Raw genomic sequence first — 14,054 nt, forward strand, 5'->3', positions numbered from 1 at the left:
ACCTATCTATTTAAAAGTCAAAGAAAATATTTTCCATCTAGTCTTATAAATTAGACCATTCAAACCAATTTATAAGTATTTATTTAATTTGGTTAATAATATTAAATTTGTTAATAATTTATATAATCTTTTTGTCAAAATTACTTTTATAATTATTGAAAACCATTCTTGTAATCTGTTTCTATCTAATTAATTATATATGTCGCTTATAAAAAACATATACCTCCACTTAAATAATGATTTTCTTTTTGCATTCTATAAGAAGAGGCAAAGTGAATGATAGTTTGATATATCTAATGATCTTTTCCAATCTTCACAATAAAAAGTCTAAAAGAAATACTGCAACCATGGAAGAAGAAGAGGTGTGTCTCCATGATGTTAACTACTAAGGTTCTATATATGCAAAATATATACATACTTGAGGGCTGTATATAGTAATATATAATGGCTAAGTGTAAGTTTGTTTACGAATCTTAGTCTAAAATTAAATAATGAAAAAACAATACGCAGTTGGAAGTGAGTGATTAATGAAAAAATTACTAACTAACCTGCCACTCTCGAAGGCCCTACATACTTTTGGGATTCAATTTCTTAATAGCAACCATGATTCCAAAACCAGCTTTTGTCAGTGCCAGTGCCTTCTCATCCAACCATCCTTTGTATACTTTTCCGAAACCTCCTTCTCCAAGCAATGCATCCGATTTGAAACTCTTGGTGGCTGCTTTCAGATTAGAGACCATGTTGGCAGCTTTGAAAGCAAGTGCCTGAAAGGAGGAATAACTTTAACTTTCTTGGGCTTAGCTGTCTCCACTGAAAAAGACTTTTGCCTTCTATTCAATATATACTTCAGCTTATCAAATCATGTCAATGACGAAGTTTCTTGTAAATTATAGAGTACTTTTTTCTACTTACTGTTCTTTCCTCATAAAATGAATGACTTTCTTGAAAATCAATTTAAGGGTAGGAAATGACTTCATCAACTACACTCTTTGACATTCTTATATGTTTTAAGCCAATTTTATTTCCCATAAAGTTAAATTCTGATGTTTTAAGCAAACTTTAAGGGTAGGAAATGAGTTCATTATGAATAGATATCTCATATTCTCATGAAAATGATTTCTTTTTTACAATAATGATCGGTTTTTACCTCAACCTTTGACATTTTCTTTTAATTGAATAACTTGTAAACAAGAAAAACAAAAAGGGTTATGCAAAGGTCAACAATGAAAATGAATAATAATGTAGTATGAGTGCTTGTGCTGACCTGCTTCTGCAGAGCTCAACAACGACATTATCAGGCCTCAGAGCACGCACCAGGCATTCCAGATTATTGACATATTTGTTCTAGTATGGAGTATCTAGAGTCAAGTGGGAGCCATCACAAAATTACAGTTCTATAGGTTAGGGCATCAAGCATTTGGTAGGTAACTATATATATGATTCTGTCAACCTTAATAATCTCTAGTACATACCTAACCATGTGGGCCTTCACTTGTGAAAGATGATTCATCAAAATTTTTTGTAGCTTCCTTAGGTTCATCCAAAGCAAAGGTCCTATAAGCAGGAAGGTTGGCTCCCATCTTCATTGTTTCTAATATATACCCTGCAAACAAAGAATATAAAATGACTATATGTGACATGTAATAATTAATAGAAATGAAGGTTGTGAGTGACATGCTCTAATTCCTTGATTTCTATGATACATTCTGCACTTTAGCACAATAGATGTGCACTTATTTTATTAGATCTAATCTATTATAGTCATAGAAATAAAACTTGAAATGTCTCCTACTCTAAATTCAATATTTTTTTTTTTTTTGCATACGTTGATACATATACAGCTAGACAAAACAACATATTCTCAGAATTATGTTTTAGCCCTTAAACCAAAAACTTGAACACAAATTCTCATGTTTCAAAATAAGACTTTTGAACCAATAAGGCAAAAGATTTGAGGATTTACTTGCATCTGTGAGAAGTTTTGATGTGTTTGCTGATGATACATGTTCTATTATGGACCTTGTTGATGCCCTCACAACACGCTTGCTATTCAATGAAAGGTCTAGCCTTTGGAGCAGATAGAAAGAACTTAAATTAGAAGGGACACTTAACCTGAAGCTATTATTTCTAAGCACAAGGGAAACCAACTTGGTGGGGAGAGAAGGAAAATGAGGTCCAAATGTGTTGTTTTCCAAGTTAAGAACTTGAAGGTTTGCCAAATTCTTAAGATGAGGAAGTTCCCCAGATAATTGATTATTTGATAGATCTAACACCCTCAAGGTATGAAGAGCATTCAATGGCAGGTCATGGGTTGTTGACATAAGCCCCAGACTTATTATCATCATTAATAATATTAGGATATATTCTAGCCTTAAAATTTTTGGGTGTGTTTACATTTGATTCTAGCCAAATACACCAAAGCCCAGCATACAAGGAGCATATTTTTGTTCTTAAAATTTTATATACCTAAAAAAAGGTTTGTATTTTTTAAAATTTTAACCTACCTACCTAAAAAGTAAAGCGCAGAAGTTTATGTTGATAGAGAAAGATACAATACAAACAGGGTATTAATAAATAGCAGGTAAATTACACTCAACAACTTGCGTTTTAACAACTGATGACATATATTAATCGTAAGAATACACAAAACTCCTCCTCACAGTAAGGTTTTTATAATCAAAAATCTAGAAACGGTAAAAAAAAATTATAGCAAGCGGAAACCCTAGAAGTAGAAGTTCATATAGCAGAGTGTCCAAAAAGGGAACATCATATTAGAGAGAAAACCTCAAATTTTATTTGGGGGCGGGGGTGCCGAGGAGGTTGGCCTGCTGGAGCTCGAGGTCGTTGAGCTGCTGCTCGCAGTCAATCTCGACGATGAGAGGAACAACAAGGACGAGGAAGGTGGTGCCGGTGATCCACGCGGCCTTGCCAATGCTGCGGAGGAGTTTCTTGGTGATGAATGCGGCATCATCGGCAGCTTCCTTGTTGCGGGTGACGATGGAGGAGCGCGAGATCTTCGTGAGGATGGAGCTTGAGTTGTTGCTAAGTTTGTCTGGGAGTGAGACTCCACCTCTTCGGGATGCCATTGGAATGAAAATGAATCAATCAATCAATTAGGGTTCTTGGCGATTTTGTTCTATTCTTCTCACCCTAATTCTATAGCACTCACTAGTCACTACTCTTCGCTTCTCCTTATACCCTTCTTATACCCTATAGTGACGTGGATACTACTATTATTACCATGTGATTTCATGCCAAATTGTAATTTATATTTCTTGTTGTTTCTTTAAAAAAATATATCGCCGCACTATTTCAATCGTCTAATCAAATATTTGGTGCATGTTAGATAACATTTATATTTAAACAAAAATATTTGTTTTAATATGTATTTATTTTATGAGATTTTACCTACACTTTGTATTTGTAAGTTTTAATTTTTTAAATTTTATGAGATTTTACCTACACTTTGTATTTGTAAGTAAAAATTATTTTGAGTTTTACCTATACCAAATAATAGTAGGTACAAATTTTTACATTTTACCTATGATAAACAAGTGTAGGCATAAGTATTTTTTATTTTTACCTAATAATTGATGTCTGTAGGCAAAAGTCTCCATAGGCATATGTCATTTTTCTTGTAGTGATATTTTATTACTACATCTTTTTTATTTTTTTATACTTTAATATATTACTATTCTACATTAAAATGGTTGTTTTAGAGTATATGTTTGTAAAATTATTTATATTAAATTTCAATGAACTGAATTAAAATTTAAAGTTTTATTAAGTAAATCTAAAAAAATATATTTAATTGAGTATTAAAATAACTTTTGACAAAAAAAATTCATCACTATTTAAATATAATTTTTTTCTTTGTTTCTTCTTTCTTAAATAATTTTTTTTATTAAATTTATTAACAAAAAATTCACATAATTAACAAATGAGGTTAAAAATAATAAAAAAATAACAAATGTAATAAAAACAAATTACATGTGGATTATAATTAACTCTAAATTTAAAGACTTAAAACATAATTTTCGTGTCTCATGAAAATATTTTTATTTTTGTTCTGAAAAATTTGTTTAAAAATAATAAAAATATCATTTTTTTAAAATCCTACAAATATACCAGATAACTATAATTATTTAATTATTTAAATTAAACCACTGTAACATATATTTTTAATAAATCAAATTAATATATACAAATATTTTAATTTACTTTAAATTTAAAGATAATACGATAATATAAATATAGTAGGATTTCATAGAATTTTTAAACAATATTCTCCATTTACCTTTTTAAGAAGAAAAAAACTAATTTTTTTTATTTTTATAATAATTAAATAAAATATATTAATAATAAATTTTAATTTTTTCACGATATAATTGTTTTTACCAACATTCTATAAAAATTCTATAGAAGTTAAACTCTATTATTAAAAATAGTTTTTTTTTATTTTCAAATGAACTAATATCAAATAATTTATATAAATGTGTGTTATATTTAAAGGATAATCATGAAATAATAAAATTAAAATTATGAAATTCATTTTAAAAATTTAGTTTAATTTTTAAATGTTTACCTTTTGAATTTATTATTATTTATTAATTATTATATTTTTTAATTAAAATATAATTAATGACTCAATATATTATTTTTTAAAAATATATAAATAATTAAAAAAATAGTTTATATTAACATCGGTTATTTGAAAACTGATGTCATTAAGCACTTACAACATCAGTTTTCAAATAACCGATGTTAAAATTGAATTATTTTAATATCGGTTATTTGAAAATTGATATCGTTAAGCACTTACAACATCGGCTTCAAATAACCGAGGTTAAAATCACACTAAATTCAGTTTTAACATCGATTATTTAAAAACTGATGTTGTAAGTTCTTAACGACATCAATTTTCAAATAACCAATGTTAATAGGATGATGTTAAAACTCATTGTTTTAATAGTGTAAAACTTATGTTGAGTTACGGGAAGCACTTGAATTGAAATATGGATTTGGTGAAAACGGTTTAAGTCGATACTCTTGTGAAAAAATTAATAAGTTTCAAATGGTTGACGGAAAATCTATTTCAGATTAGATCCATGAATTTGAAAACATTGTTTATGACATGAAATTGAAATGAATTATTTTGTCTGACATTATGCTTGTGGCTTTCATGATTTCAAAATTTTCTCCTTCACGTGCTGATTTTGCTCAAAGTCCGAAACGTAAACATTAGGGTTTCACCTAGGATTATTTGCTTGTTTGTCTCCATATTAAGGATAAACATCATTTTTCTCAAAAATATTTGCAAAAATTTGATTCTCATTCTAAGGCCTATCTTGTTGAGAGCTCTAGTAAGCCTTTCTCTAAGTCCTTCAAGGAACATGGGTTTGACAAAAATAAGTCTAGTAGAAAGCCTTCTTTTCTAAAAATAATAACAATGCTTTTAATAACAACAATAAGCCTAAGGATACAAATCTGGGGAATGAATTTTTTTGGTTTGTTTATGGGCAAGCTAATCATTTGGCCAAGAACTATTTTCAATGCCATCACCAACCTATGTCTTTCCCTAAACCTCAGGCTAATGTTGTTACCATTGGTGTTGCCTCTGATTCCCCATCTAATAGGTACCATGTCACTAGCCCTGAGTTAAATTGTGTTCTTAACTCAAATGATTGGTTTATAGACTCTGAGGCCAATGTTCATGTGTGTGCTAATAAAAAAGTTATTTTCTTTATATCAAAAATCAAGCACACTATTGTGAGCATAGGGAGTAGGAGTATGGCACATGTGTTAGGAGAAGGTCAAGTGAAGCTAGAGCTATCTTTAGGGAATTTTCTTGTTTTAGATGGAATTTATCACATTTATGATATTAGGAAAAATTTAATAAGTACTTCTTTGTTAGTCCAACAAGGGTACAAGGTTGCTTTTAAGTCCAATAGAGTTGTTATTACTAGAGATGGTGTTTTTATTAGTAAAGGCTACATTTGTGATACTTTATTACTTTCATTGATGATTTCTCCAAATATTTCTATGTGTATTTAGTTAATCACAAAAGTGAGTTGTTTGTAAGTTCAAAGTATATAAAACAGAAGTAGAAAATCAATTAGAAAGAAAAATTAAAATTTTGCGTTCTGATAGAGGTGGAGAATACACATCTTTAGATATGAGTACTTTTTGTGAAATGCGTGATATTATTCATGAAGTGACATCTCCGTGTGCTCCTCAATCTAATGGTATTGCGGAAAGAAAGAATCGTATCTTGCTTGATATGGTGAATGCTATGCTTGTAAGTTTTGGTTTGCCTAAAAATATTTGGGGTGAAGCTTTATATTCTGCATGTCATATTCTTAATAGGATTCCTTATAAAAATTTTGAAAAACCCCTTATGAGTTATGGAGAAAAAGAGAACCGAATCTGAAATATCTTAAAGTGTGGGGGTATCTTGCAAAGGTTAACATCCCTATTGATAAGAAAAGAAAAATTGAACCAAAAACTATTGATTGTGTTTTTGTTGGATATTTTTTGCATAATACTACTTATAGATTCTTGGTTGTTAATTCTGAAGTGTTTAAAATTTCTAATAGTACTATCATGGAATCTAGAGATGCCACTTTCTTTGAAAATAAATTGTCTAAACCTATTTGTGATACTTCTTATTCTAATTTATCATCTTGCAATAATGCTAATATGGACATTGTTTTAGAACCTAGGAGGAGTAAAAGATCTAAAAAAGTTAAGGATTTTGGTTCTGAATTTTGTTCTTATGGAGAGTCCATGAGGTCTATTGATGCACCATTTTGGAAAAAAGCTATTGATAAAAAAATGAGTTCTCTTAAAACTAATCAAACTCGATTTCTAACTGATCTTTCCCTGATTGTAAAAGTATAGGTTGTAAGTGGGTTTTCCAAAAGAAACTAAGAACTTATGATTCTATAGAAAAATTTAAGGCAGGACATTTTGTGATTGATCGTAAACAAGCACTACTAAAAAATCATGATTTAGCAACCGAACCATTCTATCGCTAAATCATTAAATTCGGGCACTATAATTGTTAGTCACCGAAATAGCGACTGAAATAACCACGTCACAAAAACCCTAGTTGCTAAGTCCATTATAAACGAATTTATTTTCGGCTGCTATTTAGCGACTGAAATAGTCACAAAAAAATAATGATTTCGGTCAATGTGTATTTAGTTGTTATTTTGCTTAGGACCAGTTCTGCAACTGAAATAGTTGGTCACTAATTTGGTCGCTAATAAGTAATTAAATTTTAAATATAGAATAAAAACAAACAATATTCGGTCGTTACTTCAGACGCTATTGTATAAATAATTTTAAATATAAAATAAATTCAGGAGGTGTTCGATAGCTATTTCGGTCGCTATTGAATATTTAATTTTAAAATAAAATTAAAAAATTACCTTCGGTCGCGAATTCGGTGGCTAAATTTGCAATAAAATACATTAAAATATATTTTGGTCGCTAATTAGGTCGCTAGTATATAATTTATTTCAGAGTTCAATGCATTTCGGTTGCTAATTCGGTCGCTATTTAATATTAAATTTAATTAGAATGCATTTTGGTTGCAAATTTGGTCGCTAAATGAAAATATGTTGTATGCTTTGTTTTCCATTGTTACATTTTGACCTACTTAATAATCATCGACTGTAAACATAAATTTTAATTAAATTGTATAATCAAACTTATAAATAAAAGTGGATATGCATAATGAGTAAATATATCTAATAACAAAGTTCTATTTTAAAGATTGATTAAGCGCAAATTCAAAGTTTTCAAAGTTTAATCAAATGCAACATAAAAGTTTAATAAATTTCAAATTCATAACTAACATGGCTTAATCAAACTAAAGTAAACAATAACCAAGAGTCAATGATTATTTCCCATGTCATAAGGACGATCAACCTGAGCATCATTAGCATGGTGCTCTGTTCCATCTGCTATGGTAGGCGATAGACTAGGAGCTGGTATGATAGACTGAATATGCAAGTGTTGTAGTATATACGCTGCATTTGCTCATTTAGTTGACGAATTTGCTCATTTTGTTCTTGCATCTATTGTCGCATCTCTTGACTTTGGTGGTCATGATTCTCCATCATCTACAATATCTTTTCCTTAAGTGTCTTCTCCTTATTTGCCTTTTCCAAAAGCTCAACATTCAATTTATTAATTGTCTCACGCATTTCCTCTATTTGGTCTTCCACAGGAGCAATAGAAGTAGATGGAGCTGATTTTTGAGCAACTAAACCTTTTGCTCAAAGTACCTAGCCCGTACATGTTCCCCTTGTAATTTGGACCTCCAACAACATTCAAATATATTTCATTATCATTAACAGAAGTAGCAGTGTTAGGGGAATTCTATGTAGATGTGCCTTCCTCTATCGAATGTTGTAAGATTTCATCTCGACGATGTTGATATTTCTCCTTCAATATAAAGTGAGGTATGAAGATAAATTGTTAAATATGTATATATATAAGGATTAATATTCAAGAAAATCATCACTAATACAGGAAAAAAATTGACTTTAATCTACTATAGTAGGCTTCAAAGTTTATACTAGCCAATCATAAACATTTAACACTAGCTAAAGAAAAGCAAATCAAGATGTGTAAATAGGTTCAAGAGATATTAACCAAAGGTAAGAGTTCATTTATAATATCAGCCACTATATATCAAATAAAGTGATAGGATTAGAAGAAACAACTTACAGCAAATTCGCGGGACTTGTCATTGACCCATTCTCCCGACTTCAATTTCTTAGTTTTCTCCATCACCTCCCAAGCAGTTGGTGGTCTTTGAAACTCCTTTGACTACATAAATTTAAGAAGTTAAAATTGTAAAACATTTAATTAATTACATTGAATTGAAAATCAATGAGGTACATATATATATATATATATATATAAAGTGAAATTACCAGCTTTTCAAAGTGAGCTGTAATAGATATGGAACCACCACAGTATGCTGAGGCTCCTCTATCAACAGATCGATTCGCCTTGGTAGTGGAGCTCTTGTTTAGGAAATTTGTAGAACCCCAATGTTCATCCAAAACCACTTATCGTGAAGGTCAACTTTAATGGCTCGCTCTTCTTGTGGGTGCCACCTATACTCTTTCTGCATAAAATAGGAAACAAGAACTAAATTAGAAATGATACAAGAAACAATAAATTTTAAATTAAACCATAATTCAAGTTACCTTAAACTCTCCAAACCACCTATCGCGAAGGTCAACTGACACCTTTAACCAACTTGTAGTTGGTTCATCAAATTTTGCCTTAATGATATTTGATATGATATTAGAACACCCATATGTTGGTTGCCTATGTACAAAGATATTGTCAATACCACATTTAAAAAACATTTTAAGAAAAATTAATAGTTAAATAAAATGCACTCCTTTATATGCACGGATGAAAGGCCTTTGATCAACAATATGTTCACAATTTGGATCTGGTGGGTACTCAGGTGTAAGAGAATCATCTAGTGCTGAAGATGAAGCATCTCTAACAGGGGTAGTGGGAATTGACTCCCTTACAAAGGTAGTATTTGGTTGGTCTTGAGATATAGGAAGTGTGTTTGGAGTTTGTGCAACGACATGAATCATCGACTTTAAGGTTGATATGTGAATGGATGAGGGGGAAGGGTTGGTGGTAATTGGAGCTCCCAAACTAAAACCACGTTCTACGACCACCACCTCTACCTCTGTCTGCCATCTGCATGTTTGATTTTGTTACACATGCACACACAAATATATATATATATATATGATATTTAAGAACAAATAAATAAAAAATGAAGTACCACAAACAATACACTTTAGTAAACAAATAAATCCAACTTGTTAATGAAAACTCACAGAAACATGTTTTCTACACCAAAATAGGTCACTTATCTTCTCTTTCATATTCACTGCAAGAGTAAAAGTAATAATTATTACAAATCATAGTCATACAAATGTAAATACACACACACACACACACAATGAACATAAGGCATGCAATATATTTAAGAACAATAAATAAAAAGTGAAGTACCACAAGTAATACACTTTAGTAAACAAATAAATCCAACTTGTTAATGAAAACTCACATAAAAATGTTTTCTACATCAAAATAGGTCACTTATCTTCTCTTTCATATGCACTACAAGAGTAAAAGTAATAATTATTACAAATCACAGTCATACAAATGTAAAAATACACACACACACACACACACAAATACACAATGAACATAAGACATGCAATCAACTTTAATGTATGAGTTACCTAAGAAGTATCTATATCATCAAAATCACTCTCAATGTCATTCTCACTTAATATGCATTCATCCTCATCTAGTTCAACCAAGTCTAGTTGTTTGAGTAAACTTGCATCTATCTCTTCTCCACCTCCATCAACATCTGCAAGAGACTCATTAATGACATCAGGGTTAACTTCCAACACTTCTTGAAGCTCTACAAGCTCATCATCTTGGTATGGAGCCCTTTGCTTAGTTTCACTTACTATATTGTTAGTGTTTATGTTGCGAGCTTTTGTCTTCATTACGGCTAACCATCCTCGATGTCCCTTGGGATATGTTGTGTAATAAACTTGTTCTGCATGTTATGTAAATATGAATGGGTCATATGCTTTAGTATATCTTTTTTATTGTCTTACTTCATCAATCTGATACTTTTTATCTACTCATGTCCCTATATAAGGAGTATTATCAAACCAATCACACTTGAATAGAACTAACTTTATCAATGGGATGTCAGTATACTCCAATTGAATAATATCAGACAACATTCCATAAAAATTAGATTCTAGTTGACCATCAGTTCCCCGTACGTGAACACCATAATTAGAAGAATTCATGCCTTCATTCCAACTAACTGTTTGAAATTTGTATCCATTTATAACGTAGATAGGCCGTGACTCAACTTTTTCTCTTAGGTCCCCATGCCAAATTAACCAACATTGAATCTTGAATATTATTTTCTGGATTTATAACCTAAAAAATTTAACAATTAATGCCATATATAACATTATATCATTATGGAAGAAATATTATTCGAATAATATATAAGGTGTTAACCTACATATTGCTTGAACTGTGTAGGAAAGTTGGATGAAATGTCTTGGTCAAGTTGAGCATCTGAAGTAGTGGGATTCAGCTCCCTCAAAAAATTCTCATAAATACTGGAAAGGAGAAAACAAATTACTCAAAGTACACAACATAACATCATTAAAATATTAATTAGAGTTATAAAAGTATTAAAATCATCTCACTCTAAATATGGCTCAACCTCTGGACAATTTTGAAGAACATACAAGTGAGCAACATGAAGATCAACTTGGTCCAAAAATTATGTTTTGGATTTACCACTCATTCTTCCTGGGTAATTGAAAATTGATATAGGAGGAGAAGATGAAGAACCTTCATCCACATCAACATTTCAAGGCATCCTAGTCCTTCTCATTGCAATTTGATCAAGATAGTAAAACAAGGCAAAGGTAGATGTCTCCTCCACTAAGTACGCTTCACAAATTGATCCCTCAACTCTAGCCTTATTCTTGACTTTATTTTTGAGGGAGTGTAAAAACCTAAAATTAATATGAATAAGTATTTTTTTTTAAAAAAATGATTATATATATAATGCAGTGGTGTATAAATTATTACTCATTTTATACCTCTCAAAAGGATACATCCAACGATATTGGACTGGACCACCAAGTCTTGCCTCATAAGGTAAATGGACTAGAAGATGCTCCATTGAATCAAAGAAGCTTGGTGGAAATATTTGTTCTAACTTACACAACAACACAGGTATGTTATTTTCCATAACTCTTAGTTGTTCAACATTTAATGTTGTCAAAGTTAGTTCTCTGAAAAATTGGCTAAGTTCAACAAGTGGCTTCCAAATAGGTTTTGCTAATGAGTCAAATGAAATTAGAAGCAACCATTGCATGAAAACATGACAATCATGAGTTTTCATTCCATGAATTTTTCCTTTGTTAAGATCCACACACCAACCTAAATTGGAGGCATAGCCATCTAATAACTTTAGTTCTTTGACCCATTTAATAACAGCGAGTCTCTCAGATTTGGTCATTGCATAAGCTGCCTTTGGTTTAAATAATTTTCCACGACCAACATCTACCAACTCAAGCTCCTTCCGATTACATATTTCTGCTAAATCAATTCAAGCATTGTGTGTATCCTTACTTTTGTCATTGATGTCCATCACAATGTTAAAGACATTCATACACACATTTCTCTTTGTGTGCATGACATCAATGTTATGACGCAGAAGCTGTGTTTTCCAATATGGCAACAACCAAAATATACTTTGTTTCTTCCAATTATGTTCAACACCATAACCAGGAAAATATTTTTCTTCTTGCGACTCAAGGCAGAGTGGTAAATGTGAAACTCTATTTCAAACGTCAAGACTAGAAAAACGTGGAGGACGGGGTGAGGTCTCAACCCGACCCTTCTTGAATGACTTTTTATTCCTCCTATATGCATGATTAAGTGGAAGAAATTGGCGATGACAATCAAAATAGCAGACCTTGGGAAAATTTAATGTTGTGAATGCCTTTGATCATTCCATACATATGGGACAACCAAGTCTGACAGCAGTTGTCCAACCTAACAACATCCCATAAGCTGGGAAGTCATTGATTTTCCACATCAAAGCAACCTTCATCAAAAAATTCTGCCTTAATGACACATCAAAAGTTGGTATGCCATCATTCCATAAGGTGCATAAGTTATCTATGAGTGGTAGCAAGTACCATCAATATTGTGCCTTGGATCTGATGGACCTGGAATTAAGACAGTTAAAAACATAAATTCTCTCTTCATGCACATGCTGGGAGGAAGATTATATGGAGTTAAGATAATCTTCCAACAAGAGTAAGTCTTCCCAAATTGACCAAAAGGACTAAACCCATCTGAACATAATCCCATTCTGACATTCCTAGGGTCCTGACTAAATTCTGGATGCATTCTATCAAAATGCTTCCACGCTTCACCATCAGATGGATGACAAATGACATTTGGGTCCCTCTGATTCTCACTATGCCATCTCATGTGACATGCAGTGGTCATTGAAGAGTACAATCTTTTTAGTCTTGGAATGAGTGGAAATTACCACATTTTTTAAACTGGAAACTTATTTTCAACCCCCTCCTATTAACTGTCAAGCATTGATCACTTTTACAAAAAAAAAACAATTTGTTATAGTCTTAACTGAATTTTCTTTGTAATATAACATGCATTCATTCGGGCAACAATCAATTTTCAAACAACCGAGAACCCAGTTTCTGCACTGACCTCTTAGCTTGATAAAAATTACTAACCATAGTATTGTTTTTTGGCATGGTGTTGCCCATAAGTTGAACCATGCGATTAAAATACCCTTCTGACATATTATAATCAGATTTCAAGCTAAGACAGGCCAAAGAAGTTGACAATTCTAAATGATGCTCGCATCCTTCCCATAATGGTGCTTGCACAGTTGCAAGCATATCAAAGAACTTTTGAGCTTCAAGATTAGGATTTTCCTCCATGAATTCTGTCTTAATTACACCCTCTTATTCTATGTATTGACCAATTGATGGTCCAGCATGATCCATGATCATTTGCTCATAAGGATTCAATTTTTTCCTTTGCCCACCACTTTCGTAGTATGAACCTTGCAACAGTATTGGAGGAAATTGTGGTAACTCTTCACCGTGGTTTGTCCACCAATAATAATTTCGCATGAACCCTTCCTCATAAAGATCCCTCATCACATCATCCACAAACTTGAAAACTTTACATTTGCATTTCTTGTAGGGACACCTTGTTTGCTCTCCTTGCATTTGAAACATGTCATGACTAGTAACAAACTATACAAACTCAAACACTCCTTCTCTAAACTCATTTGTCCAACGTTTATTAGCATCCAACCTTTGATACGTCCACCATTGATTCCCAAGGATCTCCGTTGATACAAACTACCAATAACAAATCTCCATTAAGAAACAACAAGT

The 14,054-nt window shown here is 31.5% G+C and overlaps 1 protein-coding gene across 1 annotated transcript; it reads right to left on the bottom strand.

Annotated features, from left to right (window-relative positions):
• Positions 1-2,629: 2,629 nt before the first annotated feature.
• On the bottom strand, positions 2,630-3,095 carry LOC114373129 (mitochondrial import receptor subunit TOM9-2-like; the record flags this gene model as incomplete). The annotated part of the gene is made up of 1 exon (XM_028330668.1): positions 2,630-3,095. A coding segment is annotated over one exon (303 nt), but the record flags the coding sequence as incomplete, so codon positions are not given.
• Positions 3,096-14,054: the final 10,959 nt, after the last annotated feature.

This window comes from Glycine soja, chromosome 11 (genome assembly GCF_004193775.1).
Source record: "Glycine soja cultivar W05 chromosome 11, ASM419377v2, whole genome shotgun sequence".
NCBI lineage: Eukaryota > Viridiplantae > Streptophyta > Magnoliopsida > Fabales > Fabaceae > Glycine > Glycine soja.